Source organism: Kogia breviceps, chromosome 14 (genome assembly GCF_026419965.1).
Source record: "Kogia breviceps isolate mKogBre1 chromosome 14, mKogBre1 haplotype 1, whole genome shotgun sequence".
Classification (NCBI taxonomy): Eukaryota; Metazoa; Chordata; class Mammalia; order Artiodactyla; family Physeteridae; genus Kogia; species Kogia breviceps.
In genome coordinates, this window is record NC_081323.1 from 26796696 (window position 1) to 26821563 (window position 24868).

General features: G+C 51.2%; 5 protein-coding genes across 14 annotated transcripts in view; 1 reads left to right on the top strand and 4 right to left on the bottom strand.

The window, feature by feature from the left end:
* Positions 1-222: 222 nt before the first annotated feature.
* LOC131741871 (hemoglobin subunit alpha) lies at positions 223-1024 on the bottom strand. Its single transcript, XM_059039223.2, has 3 exons — positions 884-1024; positions 573-777; positions 223-447 (listed from the first exon to the last, which is right to left on the bottom strand). The coding sequence occupies exons 1-3, from the start codon at positions 976-978 to the stop codon at positions 319-321; spliced, it is 429 nt and encodes a 142-aa protein (XP_058895206.1). The 5' UTR covers positions 979-1024; the 3' UTR covers positions 223-318.
* A 2114-nt stretch (positions 1025-3138) lies between these two features.
* Positions 3139-3941, bottom strand: LOC131741872 (hemoglobin subunit alpha-like). Its single transcript, XM_059039225.2, has 3 exons — positions 3800-3941; positions 3489-3693; positions 3139-3363 (listed from the first exon to the last, which is right to left on the bottom strand). The coding sequence occupies exons 1-3, from the start codon at positions 3892-3894 to the stop codon at positions 3235-3237; spliced, it is 429 nt and encodes a 142-aa protein (XP_058895208.1). The 5' UTR covers positions 3895-3941; the 3' UTR covers positions 3139-3234.
* A 1665-nt stretch (positions 3942-5606) lies between these two features.
* HBM (hemoglobin subunit mu) lies at positions 5607-6389 on the bottom strand. Its single transcript, XM_059039226.2, has 3 exons — positions 6259-6389; positions 5908-6112; positions 5607-5797 (listed from the first exon to the last, which is right to left on the bottom strand). Exons 1-3 carry the CDS (start codon positions 6348-6350, stop codon positions 5669-5671), a joined length of 426 nt encoding a protein of 141 aa, XP_058895209.1. The 5' UTR covers positions 6351-6389; the 3' UTR covers positions 5607-5668.
* A 694-nt stretch (positions 6390-7083) lies between these two features.
* HBZ (hemoglobin subunit zeta) lies at positions 7084-8435 on the bottom strand. Its single transcript, XM_059039227.2, has 3 exons — positions 8341-8435; positions 7372-7576; positions 7084-7266 (listed from the first exon to the last, which is right to left on the bottom strand). Exons 1-3 carry the CDS (start codon positions 8433-8435, stop codon positions 7138-7140), a joined length of 429 nt encoding a protein of 142 aa, XP_058895210.1. The 3' UTR covers positions 7084-7137.
* Positions 8436-19292: 10857 nt separating this feature from the next.
* The window catches only part of NPRL3 (NPR3 like, GATOR1 complex subunit), a 35784-nt gene continuing 30208 nt past the window's right edge, over positions 19293-24868 (top strand). For 2 of the 10 annotated variants that reach the window (XM_059039212.2, XM_067013179.1), the window contains exons 1-2: positions 19323-19690; positions 23928-23997. In XM_059039212.2, coding sequence (XP_058895195.1) covers positions 19573-19690; positions 23928-23997 — 188 coding nt within the window. In that variant the 5' untranslated portion in view covers positions 19323-19572. Of the gene's footprint in view, positions 19691-20399; positions 20462-23927; positions 23998-24868 lie in introns of all 10 variants that reach the window. The other 8 variants (XM_067013184.1, XM_067013182.1, XM_067013186.1 and 5 more) reach the window with 8 other exon arrangements.

Below are 24868 nucleotides of genomic sequence, written 5' to 3' on the forward strand. Positions count from 1 at the left end.
CGGTAAAGGGCGGATGTACTCAGCAAGTCACTCCAGGGTGAGGGTGAGGGTTGCCCAGAGAATCCCAGGCAGTGGCAGTGGGACCGGCTCCACCCCACTCTTCTGTACTGTTTTCCCCTTCCCTCTCTTCACCTGCCTCGGAGAGCTGCTTGGTCCCAGGCAAAGAGAGCCACCCCGACCCCGGCACGGTTCGTGGACACAGAGAACCGAGGCTACAGAGGCTGCAGCCCACTCAGACTTTATTTAAAGATCGGGAAGTGAGGGTGCCCAGAACTCCAGAGGGCCCCAGGCCAGGGTAGGGATCGCGGAGGTTCCAGCTTAACGGTATTTGGAGGTCAGCACGGTGCTCACACTGGCCAAGAACTTGTCCAAGGAGGCATGGACCGGGGGCGTGAAATCGCCGGGGAGGTGGGCAGACAGGGTCACCAGCAGGCAGTGGCTCAGGAGCTGCGGAGAGAAGGGGTGTCATGGGCCGCGGGGTTGGGGGGCGCTGCCATGCTCCACCTCCGGAATCCCACCGCACTCTCTGCCTTGCTCGCTCAAATCTCTCCCGGCCTGGCCCGCGAGCTCACCTTGAAGTTGACCGGGTCCACACGCAGCTTGTGGGCGTGCAGGTCGCTCAGATCAGACAAGGTATCGGGCAGGGTGTCCAGGTGGCCCACTGCTTTGGTCAGCGCGTCGGCCACCTTCTTGCCGTGGCCCTTGATCTGGCTGGAGTTGTGTCCCAGGTCGAAGTGGGAGAAGTAGGTCTTGGTGCTGGGGAAGCTCATGAACATCCTGAGTGGAGAAGAGGCGGGAGAGCCGGGCTTAGGCCAGTTGGCCCAGGACCAGGACGCGACGGGACGACCGGCCCCAGTCCCAGCCGGGCAGGTGGGCTGCTCACCTCTCCAGGGCCTCTGCACCAAAGTCAGCAGCGTGGCCGCCAACCTTAGCCCAGGCGGCCTTGACGTTGGTCTTGTCGGCGGGAGACAGCACCATGGTGGGTTCTCTCTGAGTCTGGGTCAGGACCAGAAGCGTGCAGGGCTGGGAGTGCGCGAGCCTTTATGCCTGGGGCGCTAGGGGCACGCCCGATCGCGCCGCTCTCATTGGCTGGCGCGGGGCCGGGATGCGCTTTGGACCTGGACAGCAGGGGGCGCGCGGCGCAATGTCTGCGCCTGGCTGGGCGGTGTGTGCTTCGCTCTCAGTTGGTGGAGGGACCTAGAGACTCTGGTCAGGGTATTCTCCCTCCCACCGGCTGCTTCCCGTCCGCTGCGTTCACCTTCCCCGGAAGTGATATCCTGGTCCCAGCTGGCCGGGGCCGGTTTGTGGAGCGGGGTGGATGCCCGCTCTTCCACCCTTTAGAACCCCCGAGGGATGGAAGGGAGTAAGGTCAGCCCGTCCCACCCACCCTGGACCTAGGCTTGGCACACGCTAGGCATTTTAAATTTGGGCAGAATCAGTGAATGAATGGGCGATTCAGTGCGTCTAGTTCAGGCCAGAGATGGATGCACACAAAACGTGTGCGCATTGCTCACATGTCCTCAACAAATCTCTCCTGGAATCCCTCCGGCTGGGGGGTCCGGGTTCAAGTTTCTTCTTCCAGGGTGGTAGTTGTTGCACCCCAGCCTTTTTTTTTGGGGGGGGGGGGGTCGAACTGCGGGGCATGCGGGATCTTAGTCCCTCGACCAGGGATCGAATCCGTGCACCCTGCACTGGAAGTGTGGCGTCTTAACCACTGAACTGCCAGGGAAGTCCTCACCCCGGCCCTTTTAAGGCAAGATTTGAGGAACATTTCTCAGCTGATGTCTTACATTCATAATATGGGAAGACTTACCACAAAGATATAAGGAAAAGACAAATGACTTATGAGAACAATTGACAGAGGATTTTAACAAGAAATTAATGGAAATATCAAAATGACAAACAAATATATGAAGTGAGACAGAGCTGAATGAATTGGCCAGAAGACAGGTAGAGGAGATGCAGTTCAGTGAGAAGAGCAGGTTGAAGAGAAAAATGCCTAAGGTAGAATGGGATTTTTGACCAGAAAAAAAAAAAAAAAGTATAGTTGTAGATGTAGCTGTGTCCCCTCAGCACAGGATAGGAGCCAGTGGGCTCAGTCCCAAACTGTGAGCCTTGGCTCTTTCTGTGGAGTTAGGTGGACAGGATAGAGGGATTCTCTCCCTCGTTTGAATCAGACAAAAAGGGTGTGCGCGTGTGTGTGAAAAAAACATGGGTGGATTTTAATTCTTCAGTGTTTTTCTATATGTAAATGAAAGCGAATTGGGCTGTGGGGCAGAGGAAGAGTGCATGGTGGAGAGGGGGAAGCCACTCCCCAGCTGTTCGAAGAGGTCCTTGTCCAGAAAGAAAGTGGTGAGCAGGGGCCCCACCACCCTCCCCAAACTTTTATCCAGCGCTGGGTGTTGCCCTGAAGATGGGGGCTGGGCTGGAGGTGCTGTTAGGGTCCCTAAGGGCTACAGGGTGGGTGGGGTGTGCAAGGTTCCAGCGTGGAGTCCAGGGCACTGGCGCACGGGACGGGGGCCTTTGTGAAGGTTGCTCACAGCACTAAGGCAGAACTGCCGGGAGACCCCAGGAGCCTGGGGCTAGAGGTTAGGGGTGGGGTGTGTGACGAGCTGGGATCACAGGGTTGGGTGCACAGTCAGCTATTCAGGTGTCTCTGGGACTGCAGGGACAAGCGAGAGAGGAACTCTGCTCAAGGCTGCAGACAGCTCAAGGCCCCTCTTCTTCCCTGACTTCCCGCCTCCCTCCGCCACCACCACAGGGAGTTACTGTGAACCAGGAAGGGTACCTGGGCCTTCGACCCCTGTTCCAACTCACCTTCCCTCTGGTAGGAAGGAAGTGGAGGTTGTCCAGCTCCTACATTTGCACCAGGAAAAGCCTATTTGTGTGGTTTGTTTGTTTGCATCTAACTATCTTTAAGGGGGAGCAGAGAAACTGAAAAACGGGGTGACCATTTTAGGACTCCCCAGCACCTCGGGAGAGCCCTTGCAAGTCAGAGCTTGGTTCACTTGGTTCAGCAGATTCTGGGAGGCCTCAGCCTTAGCTCCCGTCCCTCCTCCGCCCTCCCATTCCTTGCTGCTGGGAACCATCCCAACCCCGGCACAGTTCGTGGACACAGAGAACCGAGGCTACAGAGGCTGCAGCCCACTCAGACTTTATTCAAAGATCGGGAAGTGAGGGTGCCCAGAGCTCCAGAGGGCCCCAGGCCAGGGTAGGGATCGCGGAGCCTCCAGCTTAACGGTATTTGGAGGTCAGCACGGTGCTCACACTGGCCAAGAACTTGTCCAGGGAGGCATGGACCGGGGGCGTGAAATCGCCGGGGAGGTGGGCAGACAGGGTCACCAGCAGGCAGTGGCTCAGGAGCTGCGGAGAGAAGGGGTGTCATGGGCCGCGGGGTTGGGGGGCGCTGCCATGCTCCACCTCCGGAACCCCACCGCACTCTCTGCCTTGCTAGCTCAGATCTCTCCCGGCCTGGCCCGCGAGCTCACCTTGAAGTTGACCGGGTCCACACGCAGCTTGTGGGCATGCAGGTCGCTCAGATCAGACAAGGTATCGGGCAGGGTGTCCAGGTGGCCCACTGCTTTGGTCAGCGCGTCGGCCACCTTCTTGCCGTGGCCCTTGATCTGGCTGGAGTTGTGTCCCAGGTCGAAGTGGGAGAAGTAGGTCTTGGTGCTGGGGAAGCTCATGAACATCCTGAGTGGAGAAGAGGCGGGAGAGCCGGGCTTAGGCCAGTTGGCCCAGGACCAGGACGCGACGGGGCGACCGGCCCCAGTCCCAGCCGGGCAGGTGGGCTGCTCACCTCTCCAGGGCCTCTGCACCAAAGTCAGCAGCGTGGCCGCCAACCTTAGCCCAGGCGGCCTTGATGTTGGTCTTGTCGGCGGGAGACAGCACCATGGTGGGTTCTCTCTGAGTCTGGGTCAGGACCAGAAGCGTGCAGGGCTGGGAGTGCGCGAGCCTTTATGCCTGGGGCGCTAGGGGCACGCCCGATCGCGCCGCTCTCATTGGCTGGCACGGGGCCGGGAGGTGCCAGCCTGGAAAGCTCGGTCTCGAGAGGGTGCAGGAGTGCTGGAGTCCCAAGCGGGCCCCACCCAGTCCTGCCTAGAGCTGCCTAGATCCAGCTCTCTAGGGCCCTCTCTTTTCCCGCTCCTGTGGGTCTGAGAGCTCACACACGTTTCCAAGCCACCCAAACCACTGGCACCCGAGTTTGTCCCCAGCTGGGGTAGCCTTGAGGTGTCTATTTGCCAGTCTTGGAGAGGAGCACAATCTTTTCCGAAGTGAAACAAGCTGCTTTCACACTAAACTTTTCCCCAGGATGAAGAGCTGTAAACTGCCCATGTAAATAATGTGGGTGCAGGATGTAACAGGAGGGGGGAAGTCCTTTAAGCATCTACCCACAATGGTGGGCAGGCCCTGGGGCAGCGCGGATTAGCAGGTGTTGTCATGGACCACGGGGTTATTCCACTCGGCCAGGGTCAGGGCTTAGCATCCAGCAGCCCCTCCCTACCCCCTGCTTTGGACTTGGTCCCCCACTTCCCAGTCCTGCACAGATGTGAGGTTGTCAGCTGCGGAACCATTCTCATTCAGAGTTTGGAGAGCTCCCAGGGTCAGGCTCCTGCATTCTCAAAGCCTCTAAATGGAGCACTAAGATATCTGCACCAGTGCTACAGAGGGAAGAGAGATTGACAGGGCACGTGTGTGTGTGTGTGTGTGTGTGTGTGTGTGTGTGTAAGGTGGGGCACCATGGCCCAGGGACCCCAGAGACTGGGGCAGCTGGAGCTGGGCTGGGGTTTGGGTGGCCGTGGCCTGCCAGGCACCCACCCTGCATTAGAATCTTCTAAATTATTTCAAAGACCCAGCGAGGTTGGGAATTTTCCGTCGGATGCATTAGACTCAGCTCGCTTAGGGACAAGCCTAGTATCGCACCTCATGTTGACATGACACAGGTTGTGGCCGTAGAGGTCTTTCTTCCTACCCCCACTCCCTGCCCCAGGAGATTCAGAGGAAGGGACTAACTTGGACCAGAGCAAGGCAACTACAGAGTGAGCGCTGGAAGTAGGGCAGAAGATGGGAAAGAACAGAGATGAGGGTCCGTGGAGCCCTGGGCCACGAAGTTTGTTTGACCTCAGGCCAGAAACTTGCCCCCTTGGCCTCGGTGCCCCGCCTGTCTGTTAAAAAGGCAAAGATTGAGGCTTGCAGTTCCCAGAGCGAGGTAGGGACGGAGATGGATGAGTGTGTGAATGAGGACATGCTTTGTGAATGGTATGGCACCGCATGGGTGACAGATGCGAGGTGAAGCCGAAGACCCTTCCCCCATCCGAGCACGCGCTCGGGCCCCACCACATCCCCCTGCCCCAGGAGGGCAACTGTTCTGTGCAAGCCTCTGGGTGTACACACCCGGCCCGGACCCCCAGACTGTCAGACCGGGAACTGTCCTCGTTCAGGGTTTGTTGAGTGCCCAAGGTCCTGTTCCTGTGCCCCTGGTTCCATTGTCAGCAAAGGTTGGGGATCCTGCCCTAAGATTCCGCGAGGCTCCCCTCAGGACCAGGAGCTTCTCTGCCCGGCAACTGTGACGTCAGTCTGCCTGCTCCCCAAAGACCACACCTGCACGGGGTCCAGCCTTTTGAGGCATGTTTATTGACATGCGCAGACCTAGACCGGGGCACAGAACTCAGCGGTACTTCTCTGTCAGCACTACCGCCAGGCCCGTCAGGAACTTATCCCACACCGCCTGCATCTCCACCGTGAACTCGCCCTGCAGGTGGGAGGCCAGCACCACCTGGAAACACTGGATCAGCAGCTGCGTGAGAAAAGGCCGGTTAGAAGAGCTCTGTCCTCTCCAATTCCTTGCCGAATGCCTCCCCACCTCGGCTGCGCGCGCGAACCCTGCTACATCCCGGGGTGGCTCACTGGGAAGTTGGTGGGGTCCACGCGCAGCACATGTGCGTGCAGGTCGGCAAGCGGGCTCAGGACCGCGCGCAGGTTGTCCATGTGCCGGACGGCCACTCCCACCGCCTCGAGCACGCGTTGTCCGTGGCTCAGCAGCTGCACCTCGTCAAGGGGGTCGCCCAAGTGCTTAAAGTAGGTCTTGGTGCTGGGGTACACTGTGAAGAGCCTGCGGGAGCAAGGGTGAGGAGGGAGGGCGGTCCCTCCAGCGTCTGCGCCTCCCAGACCCCGAGAAACCCCGGTCAGGCCCGCCCCCCTCCCGACTCAGGCCCAACACCACAGTCTCCGCCTCGCTGCGATTCTAGAGACCCACACCTGAGCAGAAGCTCCGCCCCGAAGGGCGCCTCGTGGCCGGCGATCAGGTCCCAGACCTGTGTTACGTGGGCGCGCTCTTGGGCGCTGAGCATGGCGTTGGCGTGGCGTGCTCTGGGGGCCGCGCCCGCAGTCCCGGCCTCCTTATAGCGGCTCTGCCCCCCGGCGCCCTGCCCGCCCTTATCTTCAGGAGCGCGGCGGGAACCTGGGGACCCTGGTTGCCAACCCAGGTCCCTGTCACCGCAGAGGAACTGAATCACGCCGTGTGTGTGTGTGTGTGTGTGTGTGTGTGTGTGTGTGTGTGTGTGCGCGCGCGCGCGCGCGCGCCTTGGCTGCAGACTTTAGGGGGATCTACAATTATTCCACAGGGAGCCGATGAAGGGATTGGGAGAAAGAGCACGGAGGGCCAGGAAGTATCAAGGGTCCTCTCAGTACCTGAGCTGTGACAACAAGCTTTGAGGAAAGGCCCCTGAGTCCCTACACATACCCTACACGTACACACAATACGCTGACTGAAGCGACAGACTGGGTGATTTGGGAGGCGGGAAAGAGGCACAAACTCAGGTCTGACCCGAGAAAACGGCGTGGGCGGTCCTGGGCTGTTCTGCTCCCTCCGGTCGCGACTCTGGGGTCCTCAGGACCAAGGACCGCCCCCAAAGCACCCTTGGAGTGACCTCCAGGCCGGGGGTGACACAACGGTCGACCGTGTTCCTGTGAAGCCCCCATTCCCTCCCTTCATACTCCTCCGCTTCCCCCAATACTGAGACGCACGACCAGGCTCCCTCCATCCTCATCCATTTATTGGGGGTCCCAGGTGGAATCGTAAGAGGGTGCAGGGGAAGGGGAGGGCTCGAAGCCTGCCCTGGGGGTCGGGAGGTATCCTCAGCGGTACTTCTCGGTCAGGACGCGGGACACGATGGACAGGAACTTGTCCCAGGCGGCGTGCGCGTCGGCCGTGAAGTCGGCTGGGAAGTGCGAGGCCACCGTGACCAGCAGGCAGTGGGACAGCAGCTGGGGCGACAGGGAGGCTCAGGGCGGGCAAGGCGCGAGCGGCAGGCACCCAGCCCCGCCCCCGGACCCCGCCCCTCCCCGCCCCTGGCCCTGCCCCGCGCTCACCTTGAAGTTGACCGGGTCCACGCGCAGCACGTAGGCGTGCAGCTCGCTCAGCTTGGAGAGGGCCCCCGCCACGTTGTCGATGCTCTTGACCGCGTCGCCCACGGCGGCCACCACCTTGGAGCCGTGCGCGCGCAGCTGCGCGGAGCCCGCGTGCAGGTCGAAGTGCGGGAAGTAGGTCTTGGTCTGGGGGTAGCTGGAGAAGAGCCTGCGGGCGGGGCGGGGCGGGCCGGGACACGTCACGTTTGCACGCGGGAGTTAAAACGTAAATATTAGGGCAAAAAATGCAACTTGACCCCAATATGAACATTTTAAAGACAGACAGGATCGGTATTGTGGACTTTAGCTGTTGCCCCGGCTCCAGTATGGCCCGGCCCACCTCACCCTCACCGCCCCGTCCTCCAGTCATTCGTTCCTTCCTTCACTCACTCATTCAATCAACAATGATTGTGGAGACCTGGGTGCTGGGCGCGGAGGGAGAGACACAATCGACCCTCGTCACCCTCCCCCTGCCCCTCCTCTTCCTGCCCACTGACCAAGGTGCACCCGCCTCACCGCTGCTCATGTTCACTGAACCTGCATATGTCCCCTCCTCACTGTCCCCTCCTCACGGACCCTCCTCACTGTCCCCTCCTCACTGACCCCTCCTCACTGTCCCCTCCTCACGGACCCTCCTCACTGTCCCCTCCTCACTGACCCTCCTCACTGACCCCTCCTCACTGACCCTTCTCACTGTCCCCTCCTCACGGACCCTCCTCACTGTCCCCTCCTCACTGACCCTACTCACTGTCCCCTCCTCACTGACCCTCCTCACTGTCCCCTCACTGACCCTCCTCACTGACCCTCCTCACTGTCCCCTCCTCACTGTCCCTCCTCACTGACCCATCCTCCCTGACCCCTCCTACTGACCCCTGTTCTCACTGACCCACACTGTCCCCTACGAGGCTCCATCCCAGCCCACCTGGTGCTCACCTCTCCAGGGCCTCGGTGCCGATGATGTCTGCCTGTGTGGAGATCTTGCCCCACATGGACACGATAATGGTCCTCTCAGCCCTGGTCAGAGACATGGTGGCGGCTGAGTGGGAGCTGGATGTGCTGAGAACTGGCGTCCGTGGTGCTCAGCCCCCAGGGTCCCCTTATATACACGTGGAGCCAGGGTGGGGGCCAGGCTGTGGTCATCGCTGGGAGAGGGGAGGGGGCCATGGGGGGTGGGTCTCTTATCAAATCCAGTGACAGTGGGCAGTCAGGGCCCGGTGGGCCTGGTGGGGTGAGGGGCTATCACTCTGACTGCCCTTGCTGGGCCTTAGAGGGGGCGTTGGCTGCAGCCTGACCAGACTCCAGGGGAGATAGGGGCCCAGGCAGCCCAGTGCCGCACTGCCCTTGTCCGTTTCAGAATCACAAAGTGGGAGAAGCCAGAGGAGCAGTGCCCACACACCCTCCTCGGCTGTCCTGTGCCCGTGCTGCCTGCATTGCTCCTCGGTGGGTCCTGTGGCTGGACCCACATGCCAGCATCACAAAAGCAATGGTTTTGCCAAGTGGGCCCTGAGGAGGGAGGTACTGACTAATTCTGTTCCTGAAAAGCTGGAGGAGGTGGCCGGTCAATAAGAGAATCCTAATGTCATGTACTTTGGGGGACTGCTCTGTTGCTCACCATGTTATAATTTCAACATAATGAGGCAAATATGCCTTTTAATTTTATTTCAACATACAATACAGCTGATTTTTTTAATGTACTGCTCTGTGAATTTTGACATGTGTGTAGATTTGTGTAACCCCACCACAGTCAGGACACACAACAGCTCTATCAGCCTTAAAACTCCCACAGGCTGCCCCTCTGCAGTCTCACCCTCCTCTGTCCCCTAAACCCTGACAACCACTATAATTCTGTTTTTCTTTTTCAAGAATATCCTATAAATGGAACCATATGGCATGTCATGTTGTAGGACTGGCTTCTTTTACTTAGAGTAATATCCTTGAGATCCGTGCATGTTATTGCCTGTATCAGTAGTTGGCTTCCTTTTATTGCAGAGTAGTACTCCACGGTACTAATGTTCATTCATTCTCCCACTCAGACATGTGGGCTTTTTCCAGTTTGGGGCTATTACAAATAAAGCTGCTACGAACATTCTTGTGTAGGTCTTTATGTGAACATAAGTTTTTATTTCTCTGGGATGATACCATATCTAGGAGTAGGATTGTTGGTTCATGTGCTAAGTGTATGTTTAACTTTGTAAGAAACCACTAAACTGTTTTCCAGAGTGGCTTTACCGTTTTGCATTCCACTCAGCAATGAAGGGAAGTCCTAGTTTCCGTGCATCTTTGTCAGCATTTTTACCTGTTAGTCGTTCTGACGGTTGTGAGACAATATATCATTGTGGCTTCAATTTGCATTTCCCTGATGGCCAGTGATGTGGAGCATCTTTTCATATGCTTATTTGCCATCCATGTATTCTCTTTTTAATTAATTAATTTATTTTTGGCTGCGTTGGGTCTTCGCTGCTGTGCGCAGGCTTTCTCTAGTTGTGGTGAGCGGGGGCTACTCTTCATTGCGGTGCATGGGCTTCTCATTGCGGTGGCTTCTCTTGTTGTGGAGCACAGGCTCTAGGTTGTTGTGGCTCACAGGCTCTAGAGCACAGGCTCAGTAGTTGTGGCGCATGGGCTTAGTTGCTCCGCTGCATGTGGGATCTTCCCGGACCAGGGCTCGAACCTGTGTCGCCTGCATTGGCAGGCAGATTCTTAACCACTGCACCACCAGGGAAGTCCCATATATTCTCTTTGGTGAAATATCTCTTCTGGTCTTTTGACCATTTTAAAATTGGGTTGTTTGTTTTCTTATTGTTGAATTTTGAGAGTTCTGTATATATTCTGGATGCAATCCTTTGTCAAGTATGCAATTTGCAAATATTTTCTCCTAGTTTGTAGCTTGTCACTTCATCCTCTTAATAGTGTCATTTGCGGAACCAAAGTTTTATTTATTTATTTTTAATTTTTATTTATTTATTTATTATTTTTTTGTGGCACGCTGGCCTCTCACTGTTGTGGCCTCTCCCGTCGCGGAGCACAGGCTCCAGACGCGCAGGCTCAGCAGCCATGGCTCACGGGTCCAGCAGCTCCACGGCATGTGGGATCTTCCCGGACTGGGGCCTGAACCCGTGTCCCCTGCATTGGCAGACGGACTCTCAACCACTGCGCCACCAGGGAAGCCCCAAAGTTTTATTTTTGAAGAAGTCTAATTTATCAAGTTTTTCTCTTAAGATTCATGTTTTTAGAGTCATGCCTGAGAATTCTTTGCTTAATCCCAGGTCATAAAGACTTTTATCTATGGTTTCTTCTAAATGTTTCATAGTTTATATTTTACACTTAGATCCATGATCCATTTTGAGATAATTTTTGTATGAAGTGTGAGGTTTATGTCTGGGTTTTTTTTTCTTTGCCTATGAGTGTTCAGTTTTTCCAACACCTTTTGTTGAAAACACTATACTTTCTCTATTGAATTGCTTTCTCTAATTCATTTGTAAAAGATTAATTCGACACATTTCTGCAGGTCTATTTCTGTACTCTCTATTTTGTTCCATTGATCTATGTGTCTATCCTTCACCAAAATCACACTGTGTTTATTACTGTAAACTTTATGTTCGGTCTTAAAATTAGATCCTGTCCCAAGAATGGGAGAAAACATTTGCAAATCATACATCTGATAAGGGACTGATCCACAATATAAAAAAAACTTACAACTCAAAAATAGAGACAAAAAACTAATTGAAAACTGGGCAAAGGACTTTAATAGACATTACTCTAAAGAAGACATACAGATGTCCAATAAGCACATGAAGAGATGCTCAGCATAGTTACTCATTAGGGAAATGCAAATCAAAACCAAAAAGAGCACACTCACTAAGATGGCTATAATCAAAACCCCTAACCCTGAACTCTAACCCTAACCTTACCTACACCTATTAGAATGGCTATGTTTAAAAGACAAGTGACAAGTGTTGGTGAGGAGGTGGTGAAATTGGAATCTTTAGACACTGCTGGTGGGAATGTAAAATGGTGCAGCTACTGTGGAAGACAGTCTGGCAGTTCCTCAAAAGGTTAAACATAAGAGTTCCCATATGACCCAGCAATTCCATTCCTTAGTATATACCCAATCAAATGAAAACATACATCCACTCAAAAACTTGTACTGTGTTCGTAGTACCACTATTTATAATAGCCGAAAAGTGCAAAAAACCCAAATGTCCTTCAACTGATGAATGGGTGAATCAAACATGGTATAATCTATGCAATGGAATAGTATTCAGTCATAAAAAGGAACAAAGTACTGATACATGAATGAACCTTGAAAAAATACATATTGTGGGACTTCCCTGGTGGCACAGTGGTTAAAAATCCACCTGCCAATGCAGGGGAGACGGGTTTGATCCCTGGTCTGGGAAGATCCCACATGCCGTGGAGCTAAGCCCATGTGCCACAACTCCTGAGCCTGTGCTCTAGAGCCCACGAGCCACAACTACTGAAGCCCACGTTCTCTAGGGCCCGTGTACTGCAACTACTGAGCCTGAGTGCTGCAACTACTGAAGCCCGCAGGCCTAGAGCCCGTGCTCCACAACAAGAGAAGCCACCACAATGAGAAGCCCGTGCACCACAACAGAGAGTAGCGCCCACTTGCTGCAACTAGAGAAAGCCCAAATGCGGCAACAAAGACCCACCACAGACAAAAAAAAAAAAAATTAAAAAATATTGTATGATTCCATTTATATAAATGTCAAGGACAGGCAAATCCTTAGAGACAGAAAGTAGATTAGGTTGTCTGGGGCCAGGGTAGTTGGGGGCTGCGACTGCTAATGCTGATGTGGTTCCTTTTGGGGTGATGAAAACATTCTAAAATTGTGCTGATGGCTGCATAACTCTCTGAATATACTAAAACCCACTGAACTGCACACTTTAAATGGGTGGAATATATGGTATGTGAATTTTATCTCAATAAAGGTGTTAAAAGACTGGGTGATGTCATTCCTCCCTCATTATTCTTTTCCAAAATGATTTTGGCGATTCTGGTTCCTTTGCCTTTCCATATGAATTTTGGAGTTAGTCAAAGAGTTATCTGCACCAAAGCCTATTAGACTTTTTACTGAACGGGTAAAACGTTTCTCGCGTGGAGAGTTCTGATCAGATATTTTGCTGAACTATTCTTAGAGAAAATTGTGAGGCTCAGACAAGCCCTCTGATTGGAAAACGTGTACAAGAATAAGCAAGGATCGAGCACCTTCTGTATGCCAGACACTGTGCTTGGCATGTTATTGTGCCATGATGTTGGTTTCTTCTATGCCCAAACCGGGCTTGATGGGAGTGTGGAGGTTTGAGTGCAGGAGCTGAGTCCCATGGATGCCTCCCCACTGCTGAGCAGACAGGGCAGGGATCTCACCCGGGCTGTTGGTGCCTGTCTGTGGCCTGGAGATTGAGTCTGCCTCCGTGGAAGCCCCTTCCAGGTCTCTCCCTACTTACATTTCACAGCTGTCCCCCTCTTCTCCTGTGACAGGCTCGCCCTCTCCCAGGGAGGTGCCCACCCTCCACTGGCCTTAGGCTTGTTGCTACCTCTCCTGGCAGTGCTGACTCCAGGGCCCCAGGTGTTCACAGGGAGTGTGGCTTTGCCTGTCTGGGTTCGTTCCAGAATGGGATGAGCCCGGCCCTCCCCAGTCATCTCTGGCTGTTGCTTGGTTCAGAAGGAAACTCCAGGGCCACTGCCAGCATGTGAGCCTTCCATAAGGGTATGTAAGGCTGATCCTGAGGCTTCAGCTCCTAGAAAGGAGAGCTGTCAGCAGGGAGACAGACAGAGACAGATGGACAGATTGGCAGAGAACACAGAATGAGTGAGGGAGACAGAGGAGGCTGAGCGCCAGGTGGAAGGTCACGCAGAGGGAGGGAGTCTGGAGGTCCTGGGTGAGGCTGGAGCTGGCTTGCCAGGCGAAGGTATTAAGTCTGCCAGAGGGGGAGGCACAGTGGGGTCTCAGTGAGGGATGTGTCTGGGAGAAGCCCCCCAGCTGCAGCATCTGGGGTCTGTGGCCAGGAGCCAGTGCGGGAGGTAATTAGTGTGGACTCTAGGCCTCCCACTATGGGGCTGGTCCTCCCCTCCTCTCTGTCCTCAGGGCCTCCTGTTTCTCTCTTGGCAGCGCCTCCCCCCATCCTTGGCCTTCATAGGAGAGGGAGCCACAGGAAGCCACTTTGTTCCTGAAACTACCAAGCCCTGCAAAGCACTGGTGTGGGCAGGAGTCCTTTTCTTTTTTTACTTTTTTCATTGTAAAATATAGGACAAGATTACATCATAGCCTATTGAATTACATCATAGCCTATTGAATTATTATAAGGCACATACTTAGCACCCCAATCCTCCCCAAAGGTGACCCCTACCCTGACTTACCTTCTTGCTTTTCAATAACTTTAAAAAAAAATTATTTACTTATTTATTTAGTTTTGGCTACATTGGGTCTTTGTTGCAGTGTGTGGGCTCCTCACTGCGGTGGCTTCTCTTGTTGAGGAGTACAGACTCTAGGCTCATGAGCTTCAGTAGTTGTGGCTTGTGGGCTCTAGAGCGCAGGCTCAGTAGTTGTGGCACATGGGCTTAGTTGCTCTGCGGCATGTGAGATCTTCCCGGACCAGGGCTCAAACCTGGTTCCCCTGCATTGGCAGGCAGATTCTTAACCACTGCGCCACCAGGGAAGTCCCTCAATAACTTTTTACTACCCAACTATGTGTCCTTAGGCACTTTAGTTGGTTTTGCCTGATTTTGGCCTTCAGGTACATGAAACAGTACAGTGTCTTCTGACACCCATGTTTGTGACCTGCCAGAGATGCTGTGGGTGTTCATTGTCACCTCTGTGTTGTATTTCCTTGTAGGAATATATCACAAAGTTACGCAGGGTACTGGGGAATGGACATTTGGGTTCTTTAGTTCTTGGTTGTTGTGAATGATGCTGCAGTGAACATTCTGTCAGATATATTCCTAGGAGTGGGGCTGCTGGGTCTAGGGCATGGGAATTCTCAGCTTCAGTAATTAATGCCAGACCGCTTTCTGGAGCAGCTGTACCACCTTGCATTCCCCTAGTGATGGTTGAGTTCCTCTTTCTCCACATCCTTACAAACGTTTGCTGTGGTAGGTCTTCTGGTCTCAAATTTTAGCTATTCTGGTGGGTGTGTATTAGTTTCTCACGTGGTCTTAATTTGCACTTTCCTAACACTGATGAGCTTGGGCCCCTGTTCACGTATTTGCTGTCCTTTGGATTTCCTCTTTTTTTAAGTTTCCAAGTCATGGCCATTTTTCTACTGTGTTGCCAATCTTATTGATTTATAGGAATTTAAAAAATATTCTGGATATAAGTTCTTTGTCAGTTTCATCTGTCTTATATCCCCCAGGTCTGTACCTTGCCTGCACTCTCTTAGCACTGTTTTTGAATGGAAGTTTATAATTTTAATGCAATAAAATTTAGTGATTTTTAAAATTGGATTTAAAAATGTTGTACCTTTCTATACACAACAGCTAAAAGATGGAAACAACTCAAATGTCCATCAGTGGAGGAATGGATCAACAAATCATGATACTTCCAAACAATGAGATATTATTCAGCCATAAAAATGAAGCACCAACACACCCTGACATGGATGAACCTTGAGAACATTATACTGAATGAAAGAGGCCAGATGTGAAAGGCCACATATTGTGTGATTCTACTTATATGAAGCATCCAGAACAGGCAAATCCAAAGAGACAGGAAGTGGATGAGTGGGTGGGTGCCAGGGTCTGGGGGGAGGGCAGTGGGGAGGATGGGGAATGATGAAAATATTCTGGAACTAGTTAGTGATGATGGTTGCACCCATTACGAATATACGAAATGTCACTGAATTAACTGTTCACTTTCAAATGGTTAATTTTGCATTGTGCAAATTTTACCTCAATTTTTTAAGAAAGTGGAATAAGCGTTGGACAGAAGGCTTCAGTGAAGTGAACCTTCTGTATTAACATTTCTAAGAACTTTACTGTTTGGTCCTTTGAGCTGGGCAACAGTCCACCTTGGACTGATTTTGTGTGGTGTGAGGTGAGGTCTGTTGTGCGGCCCTAGCTAACATTTACCAAGTGCTTTCTAAGTCCTGGGCATAGACCGATACTCTTCATGTTGGGTATTTGACCCTCACAGGTCTGTGAGAGAAGTTTTATTTTATTATCATGACATGTTTTAAGATAAGGAAACAGAGGCTCAGGAAGGTTACAAAACACCTGAAGGTTCAGTTTCAGTGGAGGGGGACCAGCGCCAGTGGGCAGAGGAGACCAAGGTTTGTTGTGGGCAAGGTCTTCTGTCTCTGGGCCTTGCATTCCCCGCCTGAAACAAGAGGGGCCTGAGCCTGTGCAGGACTTCAGGGTGCTGAAAACTGCTGGCCTCTGGGCTGAATTCCAAGCCCCAGGCTTGTTCTGAGCTTGTGTAGCTGCAGCTGAGTTCAGAGGGCCCTGGTCTCAGCAGAAGGCTGAGGAGGGATCTGCATACGCTCACCTGCAAGCAGTCCCGGGTGACCCTGGGCAGGGTCAGGTAACTTGTGAGCCCCAGTTTCCCTGGTTTAACCTCGGGTGGGGGTTAGAATAGCCTCCACCACACTCTTAAGAGGGATGAGCTGTCACCATGTGACCTTGGGACATAGCAGCATGAATTCAAGATTATTGTGGTTCCTATTGTAGGTGAATGATTCTTTCTGGGCAGAGATGGTGATGTCAAGGTGGGTCTGAGATAGGGTCTGTGAGCCCCGCCTGGCCCTCTGGCAGTCGGTGGTGGCTCTATCAGGCCCAGACCAAGTGGCAGGACTGATAAGGCCTGGCCATCCAAGGAGCCTCCTGGCCCTGCCCCAGGGAGTGGGGGGAGAACCCAGGCTGGGAGGAAAGGTCAAGAGTTTCAGTTTCCAAGAATCCACTTACTTTCCAAAAAGCAGGTTGCTAAAGAGAGTTATTTAAATTTAAAATGAGGACTTAGGGGCTTCCCAGGTGGCGCAGTGGTTGAGAGTCCTCCTGCCGATGCAGGGGACACAGGTTCATGCCCCAGTCCGGGAGGATCCCACATGCCGTGGAGCGGCTGGGCCCGTGAGCCATGGCCACTGAGCCTGTGCGTCCGGAGCCTGTGCTCCGCAACAGGAGAGGCCACAACAGTGAGAGGCCCGTGTACCGAAAAAAATAAATAAATAAATAAAATGAGGACTTAGAGGTGTGGGGTGCTGGCAGGGAAGAGTCTGAGGACATACTCTGCAGTGAGCAGAGGCTGGGCCTGGGCACGTCATTGTTCAGGAGACCATTTGTTCCCACTGCTGTTACTGGTGGGGAACCTGAGGCCCAAAGTAGGGCCAGCTTACCCTCGGTCCCTCTGGCTGCCAGCACCAGGCTGGATTGGCCAGGGAGTGACCATGAGCCCTGGTTTCCCTAACAGCCCAGTGAGGCAGACAGACAGACAGACATGAACTGAGATGCTACCATTGAGGGTGATGTGGGATTCGGACCCTGCTTCCTCCAGTCCAGCTCTCCAGCAGCCCTGCACCTGGGCCTTGGGAAGGGTTGTATCCGGGACCTCTGGGGGCGGGCATCCTGGTGAGCTCCCATCACCATTCATGGATTCCAGTGCTTGTTACAATAAAAAGACATTAGCCACACAGCCAGAAAAATAAACAATGGATGCTTTTATGAAGGTTGCTAGCAGGGAGCGGGCCCTGAGGGGGTAATTGAGGAATGGTGGTTTCTCCATGTCTGGGCCTTCCCCCAGCCCAAGGACAGCCAGGTTCTGGGGCATGTCCAGGGAAGTCGGAGGAAGGAGGCCTGAGTCAGAGTCCTGGTTCTTATGTCTGGGCACCCGCAGATTCCCAGCACCCCTGTGGAGAGGTCCCCATTACCACAGCTAGCCCATCTACCCAGCTCTCCCAGCCTCACATCCTGCTCCTGTGCCCTTGTTTCCATTCTGGGGACATTCATGGGAACTGGGGGAGAACTCAGAAAACTTTTGATGATACATAAAATCAATATATTCTAGACTGGGAAAAAGGCTTGCAGAATCTGTAACAGAGGGTAACTAACCCTCACAAAATAAAAACACATCAAAGAAGGACAAACAACCCAAAAGGAAACATGAAGGCAATTCTTAGGCTCTGGCAAATAATAAAGTGATACAGTTAGTTCTGCTCCTCAGTAATAAAAAAATGCAACATAAGACACTATTTCCTTTTTTTTGAAATTTTGGGAAAAAATAAAGTCCATGCTATGCAGCCCTGGGCAGGACAATATGTTGGTGGGCAACATCTGAGACATTTCAAATGCATGTACCCGTTATCCTGGCAGATTCAACCCATGAATCTGTCCTGCAAAATACACGTTTGTGTCATCTTCAGTGCAAGAGTTACTTTGGCAATGAAAATCTCATTCCTTAGCCCATTGGTTACTTTCTCATGCATCTGATGTGCTTGAAAAGATTTGGAAACAGTTGCAGTAGACTGTTCACTACGGTAATCTCTGGGGGAAGACTGGGATGGGGTGGGTGGGGTGATTTTTTTTTACTTTTTAAAAACAGCTGTATTGTGAGATAGAATTCACATATCATACATTCCACCCATTTAAAGTATGCAGTTAGGTGGGTTTTAGTATATTCAGAGAGCTATGTGACCATTACCACAACATTTTCATCACCCGAAAGAAACCCCATCCCCATTAGCAGTCACACACCCCCAACTACCCCGGCCCCAGACAACCTAATCTACTTTGTCTCTAAGGATTTGCCTATTCTGGACACTTATATAAATGGAATCACACAGTATCTATTTTTTCAAGGTTCACTCATGTATCGGTACTTTGTTCCTTTTTATGACTGAATACTATTCCAGTGCATAAATTATACCTTATTGGATTCACCCATTCATCAGTTGGAGGACAATTGGGTTATTTGCACTTTTTGGCTATTATGAATAGTGGTGCTATGAACATAGTACAAGTTTTTGAGTGGATGTATGTTTTAATTTTATTGGGTATATACTAAGGAATGGAATTGCTGGGTCATATCGGAACTCTATGTTTACCTTTTGAGGAACTGCCAGACTGTCTTCCACAGCAGCTGCACCATTTTACATGCCCACCAGCAGTGTCTCAAGATACCAATTTCACCAACACTTGTCATTTTTCTTTTGGATTATAGCCATCCTAGTGGGTGTGATGTGTTCTCTTTCTGGTTTTGATTTGCGTTTCTCTGATGAGGAATGATGTTTGAGCATCTTTTCACGTACTTCCAGGCTACTTGTCTATATTCCTTGGGGAAATCTCTATTCACGTCTTTTGCCCACTTCTCAGTTGGCTACTTGTCTTTTTCTTGTAGAGTTATGAGTTTAAAATATATATATTCTGGATACAATTCCCTCATCAGATATATGACTTGCAAATATTTTCTCACGGTTCGTGAGTGCTCTTTTAACTTTGTTGGTCTTGTCCTTTGAAGCACAAAATTTCGCAGCTCTATTCAGGCCAGTTAACTTCTTCTTTGGTCCCTCGTGCACTTGGTATCGTATTTAAGAAACTTCTGCCTAGCCCCAGGTCACGAGGACTGACCCCCGTGTTTCCTCCTACGAGTTTTTACAGGGTCAGCTCTTACATTTAGGTCCGTGATCCACTGAAGTAATTTTTTTTACTTTTTTATTTTAGTATTTTATGTTTCTAAGAAAGAACTTTCTGCCCAAAGCAAGTGTTCCTTTTATAACGAAGAAAGCAACACTTAGAGAAAGATTCTTTAAACAGTACGGCTAACCCAGCCGCACCCTCCCGTTAACGATCCCGCTGGCTCTTCTCCCCACTCCAGAAATGGGCCTCACCCCGCATGCGCACGAGCACAGCGCCAAGAGACGGCCTCGCGCTTGCGCACACGGCAGCCTGCACCTGCGCAAACGCCATCGGTCCGCGCTCAGGCATTTTTTGCGCGTTTGCCCCGTGCTGTCGCGCGAGTCTCACGAGCGTCGCCCGACGCGTTTGGGGGCGCCTGGTTTGCGTCACTGTCGCGCGGGAGACGCACCCTCGCCCCCTGCCCCCTGCCCCCAACCAGTCCTCAGAGCGCTCTGTCTCGCGTCCCCGCCCCGTCCTCCTGGGAGTCCCCACCTCCCCGGCCCGGCCCTGGCCCCGGCCCGACCCCTCCCCAGGCCCCCGGCGGGATGGGGGACAACACCAGCCCCATCAGCGTGATTCTGGTGAGCTCGGGGAGCCGGGGCAACAAGCTGCTGTTCAGGTACCCCTTCCAGAGGAGCCAGGAGCACCCGGCTTCCCAGACAAGTAAGTGGGCGCCGGGCGGAGGGCCTGGCGCCGCCTCCCTCGCTGTTAGCGGACAAGTCGTTTCCTTTTTCCTTCCCCTTATCGTAGGGCGGTGCCTTCTCATGACAAGAGTGTTGGGGAAGGATAGAAAAGTAAAAAGAAGCAGGGAAAAAAAAAAAAATCACTCATAGTTTTAGCATGCCAAAGCCACTCCTGCTAACGTTTCATCGGTGTCTCTGGCCTTTTAAAAGAGCTAAAGCACCGTATGAATGTATTCAGCTTGGATTAAGTACGAAATCCAGGTACATCGGAAGTTTTCTTTGACCTCTTCCCCCCAGTTCTGCTGTTCCTCCCTCGCTTGCAGGGATAACCGCTTACCATATTCATAATTGTACCTCCTGTACATAGACACCAAATATACCTCCACAGAAAAATAGTTTATTGCTTTGGGTTTTTTCCCCCTCTCACATAGATGTATTGTTCTCAGTCGCTCTTTTTTCCATTGGACCATATGCCTTGGAGCATTTTCCAACCTAGTAAACAGATCATCTCCCTTTTTGGTTGTACACAGCTGCCTGGTAAGAACATGTCCTTTCCCTATGGGTGGACGTGTAGGTTACTTGAAGTTTTTCACTATCATGAATGTTCAATTTGTAATTTATGTGATTTTAAAAATTACTTTTTAAAAAAAATAAATTTATTTTATTTATTTTATTTTTGGCTGTGTTAGGTCTTCGTTGCTGCACGCTGGCTTTCTCCAGTCACGTCGAGCGGGGGCTGCTCTTCCTTGCGGTGCGTGGGCTTCTCATTGTAGTGGCTTCTCTTGTTGTGGAGCACGGTCTCTAGGCACGCGGGCTTCAGTAGTTGTGGTACACGGGCTCAGTAGTTGTGGCTCGTGGGCTCTAGAGCGCAGGCGCAATAGTTGCAGCGTGAGGGCTTGGTTGCTCCGTGGCATGTGGGATCTTCCTGGACCAGGGCTCAAACCCGTGTCCCCTGCAGTGGCGGGCAGATTCTTAACCACTGTGCCACCAGGGAAGCCCTAAAAATTACTTTCAAATTTCTAACTATGGTACAAAGTTTTAAAGGTACAAACGGATTTAAATTATGAAAAGAAAGTTCTTTCATCCATCCCAGCCACCCACATCCCCTTATAGGGTCAGGTGCTGTTACCATTTTCTTGTGCATCTTTCCGAAACCTTCTGTGTAAATACAAGCATATACATGCATTGTTTTATTTTCTAAACACAAGTGAGCACACGATTCACACTGTTCTGCCCTGTTTTCATTTTCACTTTACATCTTGGATATAGATTCAGAATTATCAGAATCATGGGAGGAACTTGCTGTGATTTAGTCATCCAGTCTTCTGTTGATGGGCATTTAAGTTGTTTCCAGTCTTTTGCTAATACAGTGTGAATGTCCTTTATGGATATATATTTTCATTCTGCAGAATATATGATCAATTCACAGAAATGGGGTGTTTGTATCCAAGGGATAATCCTCTATGTTTTTTTGTTTTAATTTATTTAATTTATTTTATTTTTGTCTGTGTTGGGTCCTTTGTTGCTGCACGCGGGCTTTTCTCTAGCTGTGGTGAGCAGGGGCTACTTTTCGCTGCGGTGCATCGGCCTCATTGCGGTGGCTTCTCTTGTTGCGGGACACGGGCTCTAGGCATGCCAGCTTCAGTAGTTGTGGCTCATGGGCTCCAGAGCGCAGGCTCAGTAGTTGTGGCGCACGGGCTTAGTTGCTCCACGGCATGTGGGATCCTTCCGGACCAGGACTCGAACCCGTGTCCCCTGCACTGGCAGCCGGATTCCCAACCACTGCGCCACCAGGGAAGCCCCTCTGCTATGTATTTTTAATAGATCAGATTTTTCTATGTTTGTTAATCAGATAGGTGAAAAATTGTATCTGATAGTAGTTTTAATGGGCATTTGTCTTCCAGCTGAGAGTTATCATGTTTTCCTGTTTTCAAAGCCATTTGGATTTCCTTTTTAGTGAACCACCTATTCATAACCTTTGCCTAATTTCCTCTTGGATTGCTTGATTTTTTTTCTTTACAGATTTGAAGGAGTTTTTTATATATTTAGGATAAAAATAGACCTTTTTGACAAAGCTGTACATATTTAGCCAGTTTGCCTCTGAGTTTTGATTTTTTTTTTTGTGTGTGTGGTACACGGGCCTCTCACTGTTGTGGCCTTTCCCATTGCAGAGCACTGGCTCCAGATGCACAGGCTCAGTGGCCATGGCTCACAGGCCCAGCCACTCCGCGGCATGTGGGATCTTCCCGGACCGGGGCACGAACCCATGTCCCCTGCATCATCAGGCGGACTATCAACCACTGCGCCTCCAGGGAAGCCCCGGAGTTTTGATTTATATGGAGTCAAGTTTTCAGTCTGTTCTTTCATGGTTTCTGAGTTTTGTTACACATAGAAAGGCCTTCTGCTCTCCAAGATTATTAACAAAAGGAGTCTCTCGTGTTTTCCCGTGGAATGTTCATCTTCTTGTTTTTAAAATATGTTTCTTTTGGTGTAAGGTGAAGGCTCCTCCCTGGAGCTGGTATTTTCTGGGCACTTGCTGAGAGTTGTGTCTGTGCCCCCATTTGCCTCCTGGAACCCTGTGGAGCAGGCGCTGTGATGGATGGGGAACGATGTGGGAACATGCGGCCCACACACGGCTGGAGAGGGGTTGGCTCAGAGTCAGTATAATTTTCTCTTCCGTGTGGCTGCCTAGTCCCAGCATCATTTTATAGACTCATTCAAGTTCCCCTCCTGATTAGTTTTGCTGCCTTCATGGCATACTAAATTCCCATGTTTATTTGAGTTTGTTTTCTGACTTTTCTTACCTCTTCCAATAATCTTATCTATGTGTGGGTTCCACACAGATGAATTATTGTAACTTTATGGTGTGTTATACCATCAAGTAGGATTAGTCATTTATCATCACCTTTCTTCTTCAGCATCATCCTGGTGTTTCTGCTTGTTTTCCTTGTAAACATTAGCAGTGACTGTGTTAGTTCCCACTCCCAAGCCATTGCTATTGTTTTGGAGGTCACATTAAACATGGTGATTAAATGGGGAGAACGGGATCTTTTATGTTGAATCCTCTCATTCAGGAACATAGTCTGTCCTCTTTTCATTCTCGTCGCCCTTGTTAGCATTTCTGTTTTCTTCTTGGGCCTCTTGTATATGAAAAACTTGCCTGTGATAAATGTCCTTAAGTCTTTTTTTTTTTTCTTTATTTTTTGGCTGCATTGGGTCTTGGATGCTCCGTGCAGACTTTCTCTAGTTGTGGCGAGTGGGAGCTACTCTTCATTGCGGTGCCCGGGCTTCTCATTGCAGCGGCTTCTCTTGTTGCGGAGCACAGGCTCTAGGTGTGCGGGCTTCAGTAGTTGTGGCACACGGGCTCAGTAGTTGTGGTGCACGGGCTTAGTTGCTCTGCGTCATGTGGGATCTTCCCTGAGCAGGGCTCGAACCCATATCCCCTGCATTAGCAGGCGGATTCTTAACCACTGTGCCACCAGGGAAGTCCCTGTCCTTAAGTCTTTAAACGTTATTATTTGGGTAAGATATTGTTGTTTTTGTATATGAAGGATATTGCTGTATGGACATTTAAAAATCCTTTCTTTTGCCTGTGCTTTTTCCAACCTAGTTGCCAGCATACCCTGAGAGCGTTTGTGTGCGCATGCATGCATATATATAAAATCCCTTTTTTTTTTAACTTACCATAGTAGCAAGAGCATTTCCCATGTTATCACAACTTCTTGGAAACTATAATTTAAAACTTTTTGTGTGTGTGTGTGGCTGCACCACGTGACATGTGGGATCTTAGTTCCCTGACCAGGTATTGAACCCACGCCCCCTGCAGTGGAAGCCTGGAGTCTTAACCACTGGACCACCAGGGAAGTCCCAGTACCATGCTCTTTTGATTACTGCAGCTTTGTAGTATTGTCTGAAGTCTGGGAGGGTTATGCCTCCAGCTCTGTTCTTTTTCCTCAGGATTGCTTTGGCAATTCTGGGTCTTTTATGGTTCCATATAAATTTTAGGATTATATGTTCTAGTTCTGTGAAAAATATCATGGGTAATTTGATAGAGATTGCATTAAATCTGTAGATTGCTTTGAGTAGTATGGCCATTTTAACAATATTAATTCTTCCAATCCATGAGCAGAAGCCATCACTTTTAATGGTTCAACAACCTTCCTGTATGTGGATGGATCCTGTTTCTTAGCTATTCTCCCCTTTTTGCCTTCACTCAGGTAAGCCTCGTAGCAGATATGCTGTCAACAGCACCAGAGAGCATGCCGAGGACCAGGACGGTGACTCCAGGTACGGGCTCTGCAGTCACTCCGTGACAGGGCTGGTCCTCCCTTTGATCCAGATGTTTTCTCCCCTGAGGAACCCTGTGTTCTCTTTTCCACTTGGTGGGTGTTTCAGGCAGACAGAGGTGGGGATTGTGTTGCCAGTCTCTGGCTTTCTGCATAATTCGGCTTCATGGTCCTGCTGTGGGCTATGTGGTTGGTAGGGCAGGTTGGAGAACAGATGAGGCCATGTCCCTGCAGGACGTTTATCTCCCATGAGAGGCACGTGCAGGACGGCAGATCGCGGTGCTGTCCTTAGACCCTAGTCGTCAAGCATGTGTCCATAGGTCAAATGTAGGTGCTTGGGTGCAGCACAGCCTGTCCAGGTGGTGAGGTGGCCTGAGAGCCAGGGCTGTTGTGATGCTTTCTTTTTAGGGCCCGGATGAAAGTTAGGTCCTGTTCCTTCCTGTGCATGCTACCCCTCTTCTCTCTGGGAAGTGCTTTCTGGGTGGCAACCTTGAGAAATGACCACTTCTGCCTTCTTATGTTCATTTTAAAGCTTAATGAATTGTAACTCAGGCCCAGATGAAGGAGATAAGATTGTAAATTGCCAGTCCTGAGTGAGGTAATGTCTGTGGGAAAGTAGCTGAGGTCCCCACACTGGGCCCTCTCCATGCAGTGTGTCAGTATGGTTTCCCTCAGTTCTCTGACATGGCACCACACCTGCCATAGTGCTGTGTACTTCCTAGAGTGGTTTGTATCCCTTTGTGTAAGGATGTCAGGGGCCTCTGGCATGACCAGTGACTATCTCTGAGGGGAGTAGGTTCTGGAAGAGGGACCAGCAGTGGGGGGGGTGCTGCTGGATATCCCGTGGGTCATCCTGCTTGACTTAGAGGCCT